The sequence below is a fragment of the Lineus longissimus genome, chromosome 9, assembly GCF_910592395.1.
Source record: "Lineus longissimus chromosome 9, tnLinLong1.2, whole genome shotgun sequence".
NCBI classification, from domain to species: Eukaryota; Metazoa; Nemertea; class Pilidiophora; order Heteronemertea; family Lineidae; genus Lineus; species Lineus longissimus.
Window position 1 is genome coordinate 17,839,101 of NC_088316.1, and position 19,750 is coordinate 17,858,850.

The window sequence follows — 19,750 nt, forward strand, 5'->3', positions numbered from 1 at the left end:
TTACAGAAGGTTCCTGATGCACAAACGAAAACAAGGCTCAAATTATTCCAGAGCACATAACTAAGACCGCCATCCAAAGATCCCAGATATAATTCCTGAAGTGCATCGAAAAAAATGCTGCTAACTCACCTACAACTTGGCGCTGGGCCAGGTGTAGTAAAGCAGTGTTCAACTCAAGTTTGATGAGAACATATTATAGTCTGTTCCTTTTATAAATGCACAGACAATCTAAGAATACTGTAATGAAGAAACACCAATCAGAACACCGAGCGCTTTTCTCCTCCCACGGCTCTACCAGTAGGCCTAGTATAAAGTTTCCTATTCCTATTTGGCGGTTATTAACACCTGAGAACAAAATTGAAGTGAAGATATAGGGTTACAGAAGAGTTATATATACTTCCAGCCCACATGATGTCAAAATGAATACCAAGATGTAACATTGCAGACAGCAAAGCAGATAACAACAATTCTTTCTTCAACAATGCTTAAAACCTGCGTTTTTTATGAAACATGAAGCCAGGTATAAGGAACCAGGAAACATCGTGCAGGAACTAACAGAAAGTGCTAGGTTAGGCCTAGGAAGAAGTAAGTAACATTAGTCGGCAATCAATTAAAAATTAAAGTTTGCATTCCTCTTTATCGTTACCAACCAGTGGTAGTGAAAGTACACTTATTAATTTAAGTAATGGAAGGATGCAGTTTCGAACCATTCCAAAAATCATTGCCGGATTTAAAATCTGCTCATTCCACAGTAAGAAAACAAAGGTGTACACATTTGAAGTTACCTCTACACCGGATCACCCAATTCAAACACCAGTTACCACATGTACAACAGATTAATTACAAAAAAGAAACATAGAGTGGTTTTATATCTAAGTTTCCTCGTAAGCCGCAGAGCATATTGAAAATATGATACCAAATGAAAACATCAAGTGAGAACAACTTGGACAGCAAACTTCGAAAAAGTTTGCTAAAAGGAACAATGTTTTTTAGGCTTGTGAAATAATGTCTTCAGGGTAAGATACAATATATCCAGGGACAAAGATACAATTATAGAAACAATGCAGACCTACACATGTCAGACCAGTCGTCCAACAGTCACATGAAGACAGACCTATTGTCACATCTAGGACAAATTCCTGTGTCTAGAGACAAACAGGAACTTGTCAGGAAGTAGGCCTCCTTGCTGATGAAGCAGCTGAGTGACCAAATCAGGTCAATGCTGTTATAACTTTTGGTGATAAATTATACCAAGGGTAAATAATAACATTTCTTTAAATTGACATATTGAATATGTCACATGAACTCATCTCATTTTTGTTTATGGTTTTATGAAACAATACCCATTGCTGCATGGAATTGCTAGCACAATAGGTTTCAGGGAAATCCTGTCATTGTAGCTCAAACTGTTTGGATTGATAGCTTCAGTTCATGAAAGAATTCTTGAATCTGAAAATCTGCCAGATTTAAACTTCCAGCTACTTGACTTATGTGGGAACAGCAACATGTAACATGTGTAACGTGAAGCACTTTTCAACTGCATAACTTCATTTCAAATTTTCACTCAAGCAGATTTGATGAATAGAATTCATAGAGTTTGCTCGCAAAGGCATCACTCTTAATAACTTTTAACCTCATGACCAACTTTTTTTAGACGTTCAGCATAACATAATTTACAATGACTCTGACACTGTTGGTGGCACCAGACCTTCCTACTTCAACAACTTTCATCAATTAAAATCCTTAACGAACAACCACCCCTATACCTTATTTACTTAGGAGGATCTTGTGGGCTTTGAAACTTTAAAACTGCTGTTACTGAAAAGATACACCTGCCGGTTTGATGAATAACATAATCTCATTTCTGGAAGGTGTTGGCAAAATCTCGAAAAAATTTTAAAACCTCAGCCAAGAATCCTGTTTGATTTGCCACTCCAACCTCTGACCAAATTAGTCAATGTCTAGAAATAATTTTAAGTCATCCAAAAGTTAAACCTTACGTGTAATATTTGTTCAAGTCAAAATGTGATCGATAATATCAGGAGTGTACGACCGCTGATAATATCCATAACTAGGCAACTGAGTCGGTTGTTTTTTGGAATCCTTCCCAACACTCAAGTCACTACAATCAATTTTAGAACAGCGCTCCCAAAATAATGTTGGCGTGATACACCCATAGTGCATGAGTCACTAAACAAAACAGGTAGGAACTGACCTAGGCCTGAAGAGAGCATGCACTTAGAAGCGAGTAAACATGTTGTGGCGTAACTATAGGTCTTTATTCATTCAAAAAAATCACGACAGGAAGTCCATATTGAACGAAGAGGGAGGGGCCTCTGAACAAAACACGGAAATATGGAATTTTTATGACGTCCTTTGCATACGTTCGAGTGAAAATAACAGAAGCATAAATATTTTGAATTCAGGAAATGATTCAATTCTTCAATCTCTCATGCATTCACGCCCCATTTGGCATACACTATGCAATGACGCTTAGCGTCTTAGTCAATCTGCGATGATTTGCAAGATTTGATTATAAATGCAAAAGATTTCAAATGGACATGTTCAGATTTATAAACATTTTGTATCACATGAGGACATCTCCTATTTGGTGCCTGTCAGAACTTGACCCTTTCCTGAAATAAAATTCGGGAACTAAATAGAGCGTGGTGTTCATCTTTGATTGATAGGCACCAGTTCACAGCTTCAGACAATTTGTGAAATCCGAATGGATCGTCCTCACAAGGCCTACAAAACATGACAAGAGAACTCCGTTTACAACGAAAAGAACCCAAAACTGACCTGTTTTGGGGCAATGACTTGGTGGGCAGTATATATGGACACCAATTTCAACTTCATATTATTACTTGTTTGCTGAACAATCTGTTGATAGGCCTACATGTATGCAGTTATCCAAGCAAAATCTTACCAGATACATGAATTTGTTAACGATCTCCAACTGCCCCCAGTTTTGTGCAAAGCTTAATGATGTCCTAAAAAGCTACCCAGAGACGGGTCAAGTGGAAATGAGTGGGTTAAATGTGACTAGCATAAAATAATGTGCATTCCAGTCTCCTGAACATGCTGTAGTACAGAGATCCAGGTATCAATTCCACTCGGTCCCTGGATGCGCTCAGGAAATTACTGACATTTTCCAGAGAGCAGGAAGTAAACTTTTACGGCAGTGCTTGGACTGCCTGCCAATTCAGGTCACCAAGGCCATCCAGAATCGACGTTAGCTCGATTATTTTACTTCAAATTTTTTTCCAGGATTTCTGTAATCTACTATCCTCTATCCATCGAGATGAAACTTTTCAATTCTGGAAGCTTTGGTGGACAAAAATTAATTCCTACTATGCCCCAGAGTCAAGTAAGTCATCTAAACCCAGGATTGAACCAAACAGGCCACAAAATTGTAATAGTGTTATTGGACAGAATCTGAAACCTCGAAAGATATGCAAATGGAATCAATTCTGAACACATTTCATCCAAAGCATTTTCGCAAAAATGCTTGGTTCGATCAGGTTATTTTTCATTTTCCCTCCCGGGTTTAGCCTTCATGACATAAATAACTTTTAAACGGCTCAAGTGTTGAAAAAATCGATCGCAAACAACTGCAAATTCAATGTAGGAGGAAATGCTTTTTAAGTGCCACAAAACACGACAAATATTGATTGAAAAATATTTGAACGTCTGAGTATCACAAACAAATGTATGCAGAAATGAACAGAACCTTAAATATTTCAATTCAATCAAAGAGTGAAAATTCTGAAGAAAAAAAGGCTTTTTATAAAAAGAACTTTTTTTATAACTGTAGGGAAAAATATTTGACTAAAATCGAAAAATAGTTGACCAAGTACAACACATCACCAACTTTTACGACAAAATAGTAAACGTTCTTAAACAAGTGAGACAGGGGTGGGCAGATACTCACATTGGGATAGATATCTTCTTAAAATGTTCTTTTTAAATGTTGAATACGTCTTTGGCGATGGCGGAGGGGTGGAAGGATTTGGCAAAAGATGCCTGCCTGTTCGTTCACTTTTATGCAAATTTGCATCAGATTCAGATTTTATCCTCCGCTTTGGTAAACTTAAGTCTAAGACCATTGGCGTAGCTGGCCCCATTATACCGTACATCCTAGGTCCTCCCAGAAATGGGAAAATTCTTGAATAATCCACGGTCGGTTTGTATAAACACACCAGCTTTTGAATGAAAATCCTACTGTCCTATTACGTTATTATCGAGAGACGATCCCAAGAAAGAATACTCCATGAACGCAACAGATCAAACCGTGTGACTGGTCGCTGTCAGACAACCTTCTGATTGGGAAGTCACTATCTGACTGATGACATCAAAAAATCCTCTGCTAGGAAGTATGTCACTACAGTCACACATTCAATAGCTTACTCGTGAATACCAGTCACATGACCTCGCACAAAGCCAAGATAAACACATTTGGGTCAGTTATTGAGATGTAAATCACCGGTGATTATCCGGTAGCAAATCAGAAGAAAGGATATGAGGAATTCAACCGATGTCTGTCGCCAAGCAAAATACAACAAACTGCATCAGATCCAGGAAGCCTCACAGTGCAGTCTCCACGACACTGCTGGATGTTTTGATCAGCGAATTCATCAACAAGTCTGATTGGAATCGTCCATATTGCTTCCAGGATCCTCATATCCTGTTTCACACATTGACCTGAAGTCTGTCTGCGTTTACTATGGGCACAACCATTTTTAATCGTAGGGGGCACAGCGTATGATAATAAACGTGGGATTCATCAATAATTACTGCATTTAATCAAATGGATGGTTTCATGTAGCAATCTAGTCGGAATCCTTATGATTGAGTGGAAACGCAGTGACTCAGTATGGAATAAATCAACAGAAATATTCGATTGAAGGTTTCATGAAATTTCTATTTCCGTGATCATCTAACAGAAAATATCAGCTTGACCAGGTATAGATCAGCACAGTCTAGACTGACCAACAATGGACCTTGCCCATGCATGTATTATCAGGGGGGCTATTTTCTGTTACTACTGTGTTGGCCGATTGCCAAATGCCGTTTTATAAAGCCAGATAACTATCATGACTGTGGTCTCGCCTTGACCTGGGTATTATAAATCAAATATTTTGGCAACTGCTTCAAAAATGGACAGAGCTTCATGTTGTGCCCCCCCCCCCCCCTCAATCCCAAAATGTAAACGTATATGAATCTTCAAAAGAGGTCACACAGACATATGCCCATACAGGGCATTGCACCCTTGCAACCTGCAGGTCGCATGATAATTATATGTGACCTGAAGCTTGGGATTAATTGGTCAAAGTAATCATCAAGAACAAGTGACATTCCATAAATGAGGCCAACATCAAATTTCCTCACCTCAATGACCCCAATTTTGCATCCAAAAACAAAGCTGCTTGCATCCAAAAATCTCATCAAACATGCTGACCTGACCCTGGAACAGACATGGCCCACATTTTTTCGGATGCTTCCCACATAATTGACATGCTGCAGCAGACCTATTGTTTTAACTGGAAGTACAGAAGTATGCAAGACCCAACCAGCCTCCGCTATCAAAACAATGGCCACGTCTGCTTCTTTTTTAGGGCAAGTATATAGAAATGAAGAGCTGAGGCAATCTGATCAAGAACAGGAAAATGAAAAAATACCCTCCCACATCCACATCCACATTCCCATGAACCGGGTCAAGTCCATTATGATGATGACACTTCGAGTAAATGTCAACGCAAATGGTGCATATTTATGTATCAGAATATAAACTTACACAACAAGTATTTGACATTTCACAAAATTATCCAGGGTATGGCTGCAATGACTGTTCTGTGAACTGAAGAGGCCTTGTACATGTTCTAAGTGTTGGCCTAAACAGAGCCCCAAATATTACCATATTTAGAACAGCAATGAAGAAATATTTCAACAATGTGTTCAGAAGAAAATCTCAAATGTCAACTTGGCCATTTTTTTCAAGGCACCAAATTTTCCCAGCCCTCGGTTCAGGCCAGAACACCGGGAATGACCAAACATTTTATTTGCATCTTTTTGGTGTCATGTCAGCTGTCAACCCAAAAGGAAAACCTATCGAGAGCCAAGAGACATAGACAAACTTCATAGGCAATATACATGTAGGTCAGCAATTACTCACTTCACATCACTATTCCATCTTTCCTATTGTCCCAGCTCATTAAATAGTTCCCTCACATTTCCGGGTTTGCGTTAATTTGCTGCAGGACCAACTATCAAATAAATTTTCACAATTATTTCTGCAAATTGGTGTTTTTTATTTATTCCTAGTTATTTGTCTAATGGCTGTGCCATCATTATGCATTTGATATTGGCAAAGGTATCATGAATATGGCACTGCACATGTATGTTGGGTACAGCTGTTTTAGTTGTTTAGGGTACTTTTCTGTCCGTTTATAGACAACAGTACAGTACATGTAAAGTTATGGAAAAATATTGACGGATGATGCGATGCACACATCTACATGCAGAATTAAGTGTCTAGGTGAGGACCCTGGAGCAAAAAAAATTCAGGAATTTGGGAACAGACTGATGAAACAATGGCGTCGTTCAACCTCCCATCTCATTTTTTTTAATGAAGTCTGCCGACATTCTACAAGCTGTGTTTCTACACTGAGCGACCAAGGGTCAGAGCATATGCCCAAACAACCCCAAAGGCACATTGTGTGCACAGCTAGTAGACTGGATTTGGTCTTTGTGAGGGCTGAATGAAGCTTTTAAGAAATTTTAATCCAGGAATAAAAATACTGATCAAACTTTGTTCAACCTGCAAGCGTTTCAAGCTCAGGTAATCACCAACTTGAGCACTCAAGTACTGAGCAAGCCCTAGGACCAGGTTGTATTCGGTGTTCCACTTCCAGAAGTTCCGGGACAGGAAAACTTCCAAGAAATTGAACTAATAATATGCAAACAACATGTTCTCTTGCAATTTCTGACTTCCTCATTGGAATATTTCAAGCTGCTACAGTTACACTGCAGGTACCTGGGAATTAACTCTTGCTCTCTTCATAATTATACTGTCCAGTTCCACTTTCTAACGGGTTCAATTCCATTGGCTGAAGATGACCAGTACATCAGGCTTGTTCAGTCAACTTGAAAATTACGCTCTATGATTTAGATTATGAAATACGCCCAACTTTCAGCAAATTATGTACCAGAATGCTGGACCATGAAATCCATTGTTGTCAAGTTACTTGGTGATGAAACCACAATTTTTTCTTCAAATTTGGCATTTCACGGATGAGAGGTACATGAAACCAACAGATACAAAAGAACTGAACAGCATAGGAACAGACAAACAAAAACACAAGAGAGACAGCAACCGATTTATCACGGAAAGTCACACACCAGAACTGGTTCGTATTGGCGGATGTGAACCATGACCATGGTAACTCCAAACCAGTCTTTTTCTGGGCAACTGACCCACGGGTTGTATCGAGCCAAAAATATGCTGAGTTCCTTTTATGCAAATGACACGAGTGTCCTCAATAGAGTATCGGTCAATTCAATGGGCTCACTTCCAGTTCTAGTTTGAACACGCTTGGTTACACCCTAGGGCACAGATAACACAAGATGAATCCTTGGTCTTTTATCAAATCGGACAATAGCGTCACCACCAACCTGCTCGGAACAGGTTGGTAACTTGCGCCAAATCTTTCGCCCAACGACAAAGACCGAAAGGAGAAATAGGAAAAAAAGTAATCATTGCAAACAGTATAGTTGAAAGATTGTTATCTAAGCTTGTTTACTTGTACCTGAATTGAACTTATGTTTTAAGAAATTTGCAAATGTTGCAAACATTCATTGCAGAATATCTTTTCTTGGTTTTAAGTTTCTTTTCTGCATTGATGACAGTAGAGAATGTCCCTCAAAATTATTGAAAATTACAATTTGAGAATGCAACTCAGGCAAAAGCAACTTCCACCTCAATGAAACACAACAAATCAAGGGTATAATATTTCTTTCCACACAGAGAGCCCGGAGTTCATGTACTCAAGCATCAGTCTGTGCACCCACAAAGCAACAACAAAACAAATGCATACTCCTTTCTCAAGTCAAAGAACTTATACAGACAAGCATCATGGCAAAAAAAGATTAGACATTGTTGCTTTTGCTTTTCATCCAACTTCAAAACCCTCAGCGTACAACCTGTTACACACTAAGGCAAGACCGAAGAATAGTCCATTATGACCATACTATTATCAGGAATACACCTCACTGTGACGATGAATATCATCCCAACATGAGAACATCATGAGATGCATCAACCAACAAAGCCCCAACAATGGCGTTAGTATTTAGAGAGGTTTTTTCCAAGACTCAAAGGGTCCTATGAATGAGGAACCTTTTGGATTCAAAGAACAGCGTTGGTACAACAATCGTTGAAAAGGATCTTAACATTGACGAGAGGGACACCTGCGGGTCGAATCAGGAGGAACAGCGGGTCTATATTTGAGCGTGCCAGCTAGGTCACCGAGGAAAGGATCAACCTAAAAATACAACAGGCGGTGCATTACAAGAAGTAAACACACAAAAGGGCTACCATTTGAGCGCTCCTGCACATCCCTGGATATTTTTTGTCTTACTGCTTCTGAACAGCCAAGGGGTCAGCAAGGGTATGTTCGGGTCAGCATCCATCGACCAAATTTAGAGATAATTCTTTCTTGAAGTGGTCTGCCCATAAACCAGGGGTCCGGGGATGTACAGTTCATTCGGAAGCAAAGAAAAGAAAGATAAGGGATCATCTCCAGGGATGGAAAATCTAGCACTAAAATTTCACGCCCGAGGGAGATATCTCTCCCAGGTCCCTGATGTGGTCAGCGGTAAAATTACAGAATCTAAAGTTCTTCCGTAGGGTCAGAATCTTTTGGATCATGTATAGTTCAATGAGTATGGGTCAGAGGACAATCAGGTCGGGAGGTTTCTCTTCCAGTTAAATCAAAATAAGCTTCATGCAGGAATGATTTTTGGAAAAAAGTTCACAACTGATCAGAAATTTGGCCAAAACCTCGACCCATCCAATGTCCACTGAAAATGATGATCGCACTGCCAACTCAGCTACAATCTCAGTTACCCAAGCTCAGATACCAACCCGCTGACCAGATTGAGATCTTCTTAAAAATCCCATCAATCTTGGTCACTCTCTAAATCCCACTGGAACTAATCCCATTCAAAAAATGACCAATGACACGATTACCAACGGAGGACCTTTTGCAATGATGCAACCACAAGTCTTGGCAGATCTTGATGAAGATTAATGTCAGATGATAAGACTGCAGCATAAAATGCTGCTCAGTCATGGAAAGAGAAATGATGCAGCTAAGAAAGTTTTCATTCAAAGCAGGATCACTGCAGAGAAAATCTGAAGGAGGAGCAAACTTCAAACTGTTTCGCATAGGGCAGGATCCACCAGCTGTAAATTCAAGTAGTTTTCTCAGACATAGGCCTACATTGTAAAATAAAACCAAAGCAATTTGTATTTAAGGAAATAATCTAGATTGGTCAGAAGGCTAAGCCATCACTTTCAGGTAAGAGTAACTTTGTGGAGGGCACACCAGCAATCTCGAAACAGCTGTACCAAATGTTGTTTTGTAAGGCCATTAGCATAAAAAGCAAGGAAAGAAAGCTGGGAAAAGTTTTTCAGACCAAAACACAAGTTCTTTTGAGATAACCAATCTGCATCTAATCCTACTATTACTCTTGTGTCTCAAGTGCGCAGAAACTATGACAAACTTCATGTCATTTTTCTCCACGAGTTCCTCGGCAATCGTGACAGCGCTGCACTCCTGACATCCAAGTCATGACACATGCGAACGAGATGAAGACAAATGAGGCATGATTACTGCGCCTGATCTGATCTGCAAGAGGTGGCTGCCGTTAAAGAAAAGGAGCAAATATCCATGCAATGATGCAGTATGATAGGAACAGAATGTGCTTCGAAAGATATCCAAAAGATTAAGAGGTTGGTTGGTAAAGCTGTGGATCCATCACCAAATACATCTTGACCACCAGGGTTTTTGCGTCATCCCATCAAGATGAGATTGGACCATGTAGTACTACCCCCTATCAAGGGGAAAAGGAAAGAAATTTGTCATTTTGAAAAGTGCTGCCATCTACCATTGATTGTCACACTGTTTCAACAAACCTCTCTCGTCAGCAACTGAACAAAATGTTCAGTGCTGCCATCTCTCCACAATAAGAAACACTAAACCTACAACCTCATATTGACTGACATGACTGAGAACACATTCTTCATTCTCTCAAATCTAATTAAAATGATTTTGAGCAAACCATGGCATTGGTGACAGCATGTCTTCAGCGGCTGTTTTCTCCACTAGTATTACTATTACCTCTAAGTTTTAACAGCTTTATAGAGTCTACTCAAAAAGTTCTCTATCAACGGTTGCGATATCGAGACAAAAGTTCCTGAAGATATTTTTAGTGCAACTTAGATTTGTTTTAAAAAGTCAAGTCACTGGGCCCATAAGCTCAACTGTAGTGGGACTGGGAGTCAAAACAACCAGCTCCTCTCACCTCTGAGAAGGAAAACTTCCTTGAGAATAAAGAAGCCTTTCCATCCCTCGCCATTCTCTGGTTGCCTGGACTGCAGCTTTCTACAGCATCTTTAAGGATGTTATTTAATGCCATGCTATGCTTCATGCACTTTAGTAGGCCTACACCACTGCACGAGTACTGGTGCACCACGCAGAAGATCATTATTGCCGTCAGTGTCAGGTCGGATAGTGAAGTCTGAAGAGGTCAAGAGTGGACGTCACAAAAACAACAAGATTTTGGTGAAGATGTCGCCTATATATTATCACAAGATTGCACCGGCAATAACTCTCAGTGGCTATACCTTGACAACCATTTTCCTGATCTATTGTTGACCAGTTGACTCAGTCTCCTTCTCAATCTCAGTCAGAATGAAAGAACCATGCTCAAATATAAATATTTTATTAATATTAGGGAGCTCTAGCGAGCTTTATGGTTAGAGAGTGTGTGTATACCATCAACGAAAAAAACTTGACCCGGAACCAGAAAACCTCCACACCCAGGTGACATTCTTGCACGCGAATCGTATACGCTAATGCACAGCAATTTACCTGGGGAGAGATTTTCTTTTTCCAAACAATTCAGCGGGACGCTACGATGTTTACGCACAGAAGTTGCTGTTCGGTTGAAGATTTCGTCAAAACAGGGCCGAATCAAAGTGTAACGATACCCTGGGGCGAATCGAAATGCATTAAACAACAAGCTGCATCGCTGCCAGAGATTATTTTTCTCTTTCCGCGAAGAAATCGTGCTTTTAACTGGCAAAATTCGTCTGCTAACTTTTCCGTAGTTTCAAGCGCACCAACATGATCGGTCCGGGGCTGCCCGTTTCGACGACGATTTCGTCAATATCATGGGGTGTGACAATATGTCGACGGTCTGGTTCCATTAATAATGCAATAATCTTGAAAGTACATTGGTCTCAATGTCTATTTCTCCGTTTCCATGACAAAATCCTACCTTGAAACCTGAAACCACTCGTCCACAACACAAGCCATTTCTATTTTCAGAAAGCGCATGCGCACTAACTCAAACGCACGCGCTGACCTCAGGTCTCACTAGCCGGTGCGGAGGCCAGGCCTACTTGCCTCCAAAAATGACGCGACGTCATTTCATGCATACCCCTGTTCCAGCGGCTGTAGACTTGACAGTACCTTACTCTCACACAAACCTATACATTTCTGAATAGCTTGTCTCTTGAAGAATACATCTGACCAAGTTTCAACGTCGTCTAGACTTACAGTCATGCATAGACTGATGTAGCACAATGCATGAGACACCCTGTATATATAACGCAAATTTGAAAAATTTCACCTCTATGCCTTATAACTTCAAGATTAACACCTGATCACCACTGGCTAGTGAGACCTCAAACTATTCAGGACGGGGGGGGGGGGTCGGCTAAGGTGTTTTTGAATTAGAATATAAATCTTAATTACACTTGGGTCTTGGGATCATTATGCCTATCTCCGGGCAAAAATACCTATCCTTCTCCTGTTGTGTTTAGTTTCCCACATTCTCCCCACTTATTTTCTATACTGCGACAGCGTCTATTGGGTCAACTGCCATGATGGCATCATCCTAACTATATCCCCCCTCTCCCACCCACCAACTACTCGCCATCAATCATTGACATTGTGTGCTAGCCAACTGCTTCTTCGGTCAACTGTCATGATGGCATCATCCTAACTATATACCCCCCCCCCTGAGTCTTCTCGCTCACCAGCCCTATTAACGAAGAGCTCCCTATCAAGGCCTGAGCCTTCCTCATATTAGGTAGCTGGAAGCATGAATACATTCATAGAACATTTGTGACATAAGGTGGACGATGCAACATGTCTTTAAGGCCGACAAGTTGACGAAATTCGGAGATCAAAGAGTGTAAACACTGAAACAGGAAGTGATCAATTGTTTTGCAAAGCGAAAACAACGTGGTTGTTCACTTCCGTGTTCGGAGACCACAGTTACCCGTCGATTGTGACGTTTGAAAACATCAGAAAATGTCATACTAGTGTTAGAAATGTTCTTTAGATAAAGGACAAGAGCGAACCACCACCAGAACCGTGATTTAATTTGTAGAATATACTTTACCAGCCAGAAGTAAAAGATCAAGACTCTTCGAATTTTCGGAACACGCGGCCATCTTGATAGACCTGGTTTTCAATGTGAAATAAGTGCGCCAGGTGAAAAAGCCGGAAGTAAATTACGTCACTGATATAGCTCGCTAAACAAGGTTACTATTTCTACTATTTCTCATTGTTTATTTCGGAACTAAACTGCTGATATGCTCAGATATTGACTTATTTATACGTTGAAATGAAATATAAGTGGTTCTAACTAGGCCACCGAAATCCTCATAAATTCCTATCGCGGCATGTTATCAAGCACTTCTCTGCGTGATTTGGTAAATTATGCAAATTGAGGTCACTAGGTTACCGGGACTACAGTGCGGCGCGAATTTTAAACTTTGTTCTTGGGCAAACCACTTCACAGCATGTCCCATGCATACCGTATATTCAGAGAGGTTTTGGGGGCAATTTACTGATAACAAATACTGAGAAAGCTGTGACTGCGGCTTAGTTGGAGACTGGTTGCCTTATGATGTGGGACTATTTCAAAATGTTGACTTTGTGGCCATTTTTTTCATTTTTCAGTTCACAAACAGCAGTTGCCAACCCAGTCTTCTCTGCAGTATAACAACGACTATTTTTTGCAATTTACCCCCCCCCATTTACCTGATTGTGAACCTTGGTTCCAAACTTTCTTTATAGGGGGCAGTTGCGCTACAAAGTTGGTCTGTGGCATATTGTTTACATTGGCAATGCCATAGCAGATTAAAGACACATGCATTTATTATGATACTGTGCAAGATGGGATAATTGTCCATATTTTTCAAAACAAAATCTAGTCGAAAGTGATAATTCAACAAAACTGCACTGTACAAAGTATACAAGAAAGTGTGAAGACATAAGAGGCCTTTAACATGAAGTACATGTAGATGCCCTTATTCTTAATTAAGTCCTTCATGACTGCGGCTGGGGGAGAGTAATTTAATGGACTCCTATTGAAAAATGTGGAAAAGTGGTATTCCAGCTGAGCCTGGAATAATTAAATCTGAAAGACGGCTAAACAGATATCTTAAAGACCTTTGCCTGACCATGCAAAGGTCACACAAGGTCTAAATTGTTGTCAATTAATGCCAATTATGTCAGCTAATTGATCCAACAAATTGGATAATGAGTTATCTGTTCCAGGCCAATCTAGGGTCACATTCTGAAAGGTTTTTCTCCGGTACTGTAATGTTTGACATCTCAAAAAGATGCACCAAGAAAAAAACTCCCATCAAAATTAAAACTTCCCCTAGTTCTGCATGGCCTCAAATGAAAAGAAACCATAGGACATTTTGACAGAAGCATGCAATAACGAGAAATCAACCATCAACATGTGACGTAACAATAATCAAGCTCAAACACTACATCCAACTCTGGAATGTTAAATCATCTACGATAACACTCACACATTACAAAGACACTCGGTGACAAAATTGGAATTTGAAAAGTTCAGGAAAAAAAATCAAAAACAGAAAAAACTTCTAAGAACATCCAAAGGAAATTGGTCTTACCGACTTAGATTTATTGTGCTGTTTTAAAGTAAAGAAAGAAAGAAGATAATGAGAGGAAAAGTGAAAGAAAGATGCGGTTTCTTTTCCAATATTTTTATGGCAAAGGCCTTAACTCTCTTATTGTTCTGCTGCTTGCCAATACAGTTGGCCACCAATTAAGCTTTCTGGTTTGCAAATCAGGCTTAATTGACCATGGAGGAAGAGTCCATACAAGTCTGTCAATGTTCGTCTTGGATCACTAAGACCTGGTCTTCGATCACTGAATACGAAGAGTCAACAGGTTTTATGCCTCACCCTGAGAAAGGTTCAAGAAAGTTTTTATAATTCTCCTTAAGCTGGTTCTGTGAGAATTCCAATGACACAACCTAATGAACATGATCACATGCATGCTATTATGGTTTTTATGAGAAAATAGTACAAGGTTTGATGTATACTCTGAGGGCAAATGTCTGGAATTTCAATCACATGAACTTGTTAGATATCACTTCTGGACAACCCCTTTATAACAGGCCATATATATCCCTGTAGATGACACGCTCTTCTGATCTTCTCCTAGAGCAAATTGGTGCAACACAAAAAGCAAAGAATACAGCAACAGAAACAAAGAACTTTGACTCTCGCTTTTATGCTTAAGAACAATACCTGCTTCAGGGAGCCACTTTGGACTTAGTGCTTGGACTCTCACTCTCAGCTAGCAGTCAAGAGGCCCTGTGCAACCCTGGACAGGTCTTTGTCCCACTTGCCTTTCCAAGTCAGTACTGGTCAGAAATGCTCAGGTTGAGCAGCTTATCTGAGTTCTAGCTTTCAGGACAGACCAGGGTTAAAGTATAAAGTCAGATGATAACCTCTACAGCAGTTGATATGTCTAAGACCCCAACTTTAAATTTTGTTTGGGAAAATCCACATGTTATAAAATTCCTCAAATAAAAACATAAAGAAAAGCAACAGGAAACAAAAGCAGCAGTAAAAGCTAAAAGTAAGAGCTCTTTCGTGACACCCTGAAACAAAATTGTGCACAAATGAAACTTCAATAATTTCACCAAAGTATTCCCTCTGGCTCTTCTGAAGCTAATAGCAAACCATGCCACATATTTCCTTTGAGTCCCGGTAACTTTGTAAGAGAAGCTGCACTTTTAAAGAAATTGAGAGGACCTCCGCTGTGGGGGTGTTCCAGTGGAAGGGAAACTACCTTTACCTTGTCAAACATTGATATCAGTCCAGTTTGGAGTTCATGGAAAACACATCTGTGACAAAAGTTGCTGTAAGTTTGGTGTTTGCAACCACTTCATGACCACTCTTTCAGACTACAGCATTACTTACACATGAGCTTCCTCTTCTTCTTCTTCTTCCTCTTGATGGGCATCTCATCCTCCTCGCTCTCCTCATCCGTCAACAGACGCTCGTTCACTTCAAGATGGAGGCTGCGGTAGTATTCTTGCAAACTTTGATGACTAGATGGGCTGCCTGAAAGACTTTCTTCGTCTCCATAGTCGGAGTCGAGGCCGTTTAAACTTGTGAATGAGTTAACTTCACCGGGTTGCTGTAGGACTATTACTGGGGGGCCAGCCTCCTGCAGAAATAAGGTGATTGAACATACAATGTGTCCTGGGATCTGTGTGTCCTAGGATCTTTATGTCCTGGGTTAACAGTAAACTTAACCTGAATGAAATGGTCAGCGAACTGAATGGTGTGCAATTACTAATCTACAAGAGTATGGAAGAAGGACTCACCACAATACTTTCCTCTTCACTCTGAATTTCTACCTCACCCCCAGGATGCAGAAGGACATCTTCAAATGGGAGATCATAGCTCACTTCCATACTGAAAGACCAATGGATACATTGGTTTGAGACAAAATCTTGAGTGAGGGGGGTCATCATTTATCAACAGTTGGCTCATTGGGTTAATAGCACAAACTAGAAGTGAGCGAGAAAGGCAGAAGTCCCACCATATAAGTCTTTTGACATTAAAAGTCTAGTGCAGAGGTCGACCAAGAACTTGGGATCTGCTGAGTAAGTGGGGATGACTGCCTTATGGAAGCTGCTTCTGGGAGCAAATGTCAGCAGTTTTATTTGCGTGTGCATGATGTCAAGAATGAATAAAGACTAGTCGTTAAATTCTTGATGACACATGAATTAGTACTAGTGCCATCATCATACGTCCTGTCCCATCCACAGGATTCAATGTCTCATTAAAATCTTAATTGGCCATGCATATAAAACTTTTTGATATATTCTCAAAATCAAACAATGGTGATTTTCGAAGTAATGATTAGGACTGACTCTTCAAATCAAGTGCGTAATATTGCTGCATCCTGCCAGATAAATATGGCTTACACCATGAGTTGCATCACGCCTAATGACCCAGTTGCACGCTAATTGGGGTAAATAACAATAGTGGTACTGCAGTAGCGGCACAGCTACAGTTACCGGTACGGAACATACTGCCTACTATCAACACTACCAATAGTCAAGCGGGCGTAATTTCCCAAGTTGTCGGCCTTTTTATGGTCCACTCAGTAACCCCAAAAAGACCACTGCCCCCTCTGGTCCTTTTAACTCAGCCTCTGGTTAAATGTATGTCCAAGAATTCTATGTTTGATTTAGGACCCCTTGATACATGCACCTTAGAATTTGGATCCCCTCAAGCCCATAACTGAAGTACAAGACCTACACAATCATGACAATCAGTTCTGTCAAGTGTCTGGGGGGACGATTTCCTGGTCTCAGGAAGTTCAAGTCATGCATTGGTGTTCATAATGATGATAATTATCATCGTTATCACTCGACATGACTTGGCACTAAAAAGAAGAATAAAAGATCATGACTTGAGGGGTGGTACCGTACTCATCAGTCAGATTTTGAACCACGATCTCTCAGCTACTTCAAGATGCTGGCGATTGCCTTAGAACATGATTTCCCCCCCCCCTCCCCACACTAAAATGCTAGCTATGGCCCGACATGGTTAACAGCTTATTGCTCAGTAGCTCTTATTATTCGCATAGACATGTATGTAAGACAAGTTGTATACAAAAAGACCAATTTGGAGTGGTCAGTGGATTCGATAGGGCTCATGCCCCATCTTTTGAGAGGATGGCATGGCAGATTCAGTCTGGAGGCCCATCCATCTTCATTATCTAGGTTTTTGCATCTTATAAAGATCTAAATAGGGAGTTTAGGATGTCATCATGCAAAAGCAAAACCAAAGACCCATGTAAAATGAGCAGACTACCTGTTGTCTAGCCAAGCATTCCAAGGTTGTCCCATTACAGATAGAGAACTTGACTTGACTGATGCAGCCATAGTATGCACCATAAGAGGTGGCCCACACTAAGATCCTTACGAAACTGTCTATCCAAAAAGGCAAGGAAATTCTGCACAGTTTTTGTACTGTTCACAACACAGGAAGAGTTGTTTTATTGATGTATCCAAGAAAATGTTTGAATAAATCAGTAGAAGAATAACAGCTAAGTGATAAGTTTATCCACTGACATCAGTCGGACATCCTCAAATCTACTGAAAATGCATGGGAAATCCCTTAACTCGCATGAATCGGATACTTGGCTGATGGTAATCCCCTTTTTAACACATTCTTGAAATAAGGAGTGTGATATCACCAACATCAGAAATCCATGCCAGTCATTCGGCTAATCTTATCAAGAAGGCCAAAGCCCCAGAAATCTGAAAGTTACAAATTAATTTCACAAGACCTGCCAAAATGATAAAAAACTGCTTGTTATTCTTTCAATGACCAAACACAAGCTTCAGAATGTTCGCTGCGAAACAAAGTCAGTGAAGTCCTGAGATGCCTCTCATTGCACTCGATCGGCAGTCCAATCCAGAAATAGTTGGTGAATTCACCGACTATCACCAGACGTACTGAATCATGTTCTTGTTATCATCGAAATTCAGTTCATGACATCATTAGTGGACTTGGTCTATCTGCACATGACTCAATGACATGCTTTCATGTTGTTGGCATTAAAAACGGTCTGACCAATTATGTGACATGCTGTTTTGGTTGGGATTTCCAACCCCATATATGGTCGAGGGAAATGGCCACTCGTTTGCTCCTTAAAGGCCTAATATAATTGACATGTCATGTGATGTGAAAATAAATAGGTCATTGCATTTATTGAAGAGGATTATTGAAGCATTGATTGAGGAATGAGCACATCCCATTGAAAAGAACTGCACTGCTTTATGAACAAAAGCAGTAGTTGCGATACTTGTTTATTGACATTCAGGGCCTACTAAAAATATATCGGTGCCAAAGAAAGACTGTCACTGGGCTCAGATGAGAAGAGTGTTTCAACTTTTGCAACACTTGCCTTTATCAGAAATGAGAAAGTTTGCTGTGAACTGCTAACCATTTGCTGGGGATAAAAGGAAGATGTTTTATTTTTAATTTTAAAAAGAATTCATTCCGGTCCCAACTGTTAAAGTCACAAGTAACTTCAGCACACTTCCACCTGTTGCCAGTGACAGTGAAAGCATTCTATTTTTAGAAAATGGGGAAACCAGATTTTTACTCAGTCAGGTGGGTTTATCATCTGACTCACCACATCGACAAGCCTGGTGGTTATCATAAAACCTCCCGAGTTATTGGCAATTGTGGAATAACATTATTCCTGAACAAATCTCAGCTGCTTGTCACAAAGCAATCCAAGCGGTCAACTCACTGATTAGAAGATTTCGGGTACAAGTTGTCTGAGTTATAGAATGAGAGGGTAACATTTTGGCTAAGGTGAGGGGACCGCCTGCGGCTTTCAACACGCTATGACTCGGATTGAGAAGAGACGGACAAATTTGCAACAAAATGAACTCTTCTGGGTCGCAAACTGACTGAAAAATGTCCATTTGAATTAATACTATCATGCATCAGTGCCTTAATCAATCATCTATCCATTAAACTGACATATTGATTATTGGAGCAGACTGACATATGTCTCGGGGACCATTTACTAACAACACCCTGTGATATATGAAAATACTAGTAGTACATGGGTCAGTACTAGAAGATCTGTTACAACTATCTTCTTTTAAAGTGTAGAAGGGAAGTACTTCACATCTGATGGAACCTTGGACCTGTGAGCATGGAGCTGATCTAACTCTTTCTTGAGCATGTTGATGTTGTGTACAGTGTGCAAGGTTACTTATGGAGATAACTGTACCCTGATGATCAGAAACATAGATCACTCCTACTTTATTGGCCTGATGCATAATTTCAATACAAATTGTTGTAATTGGACTATCATATTGGATCTAGGCCTTCATTGTTTGACCAACAGAGCCTATTTCCAGAACTAATACAAACGAGGCCCAGTAATTTTTCACAATTACTCAATTTTGATGTCATAAAGTGCACACTCTCCTGCCCACAATTCATGTACATATTATCAAGCGGTCAATGCAAACCCTGTTCTCCCCTTGTTCATGTCCCCGTAAAGTAAATTTGTGATCCGTCACAGCAAAACCAGGCGCATGTCGCTCTGAGCTTGGCAGGTTGAGACGGACTGTTTGT

At 40.2% G+C, this 19,750-nt stretch overlaps 1 protein-coding gene across 3 annotated transcripts in view; it reads right to left on the bottom strand.

The window, feature by feature from the left end:
* The window catches only part of LOC135493273 (ETS-related transcription factor Elf-4-like), a 42,848-nt gene that overhangs the window by 18,591 nt on the left and 4,507 nt on the right, over positions 1-19,750 (bottom strand). The window contains exons 1-3 of one of the 3 annotated variants that reach the window (XM_064780426.1): positions 17,459-18,089; positions 15,958-16,048; positions 15,548-15,797 (exon numbers count right to left, since the gene is read on the bottom strand). In XM_064780426.1, coding sequence (XP_064636496.1) covers positions 15,548-15,797; positions 15,958-16,048; positions 17,459-17,541 — 424 coding nt within the window. In that variant the 5' untranslated portion in view covers positions 17,542-18,089. Of the gene's footprint in view, positions 1-3,934; positions 4,621-15,547; positions 15,798-15,957; positions 16,049-17,458; positions 18,090-19,750 lie in introns of those variants that run through there. The other 2 variants (XM_064780427.1, XM_064780428.1) reach the window with 2 other exon arrangements.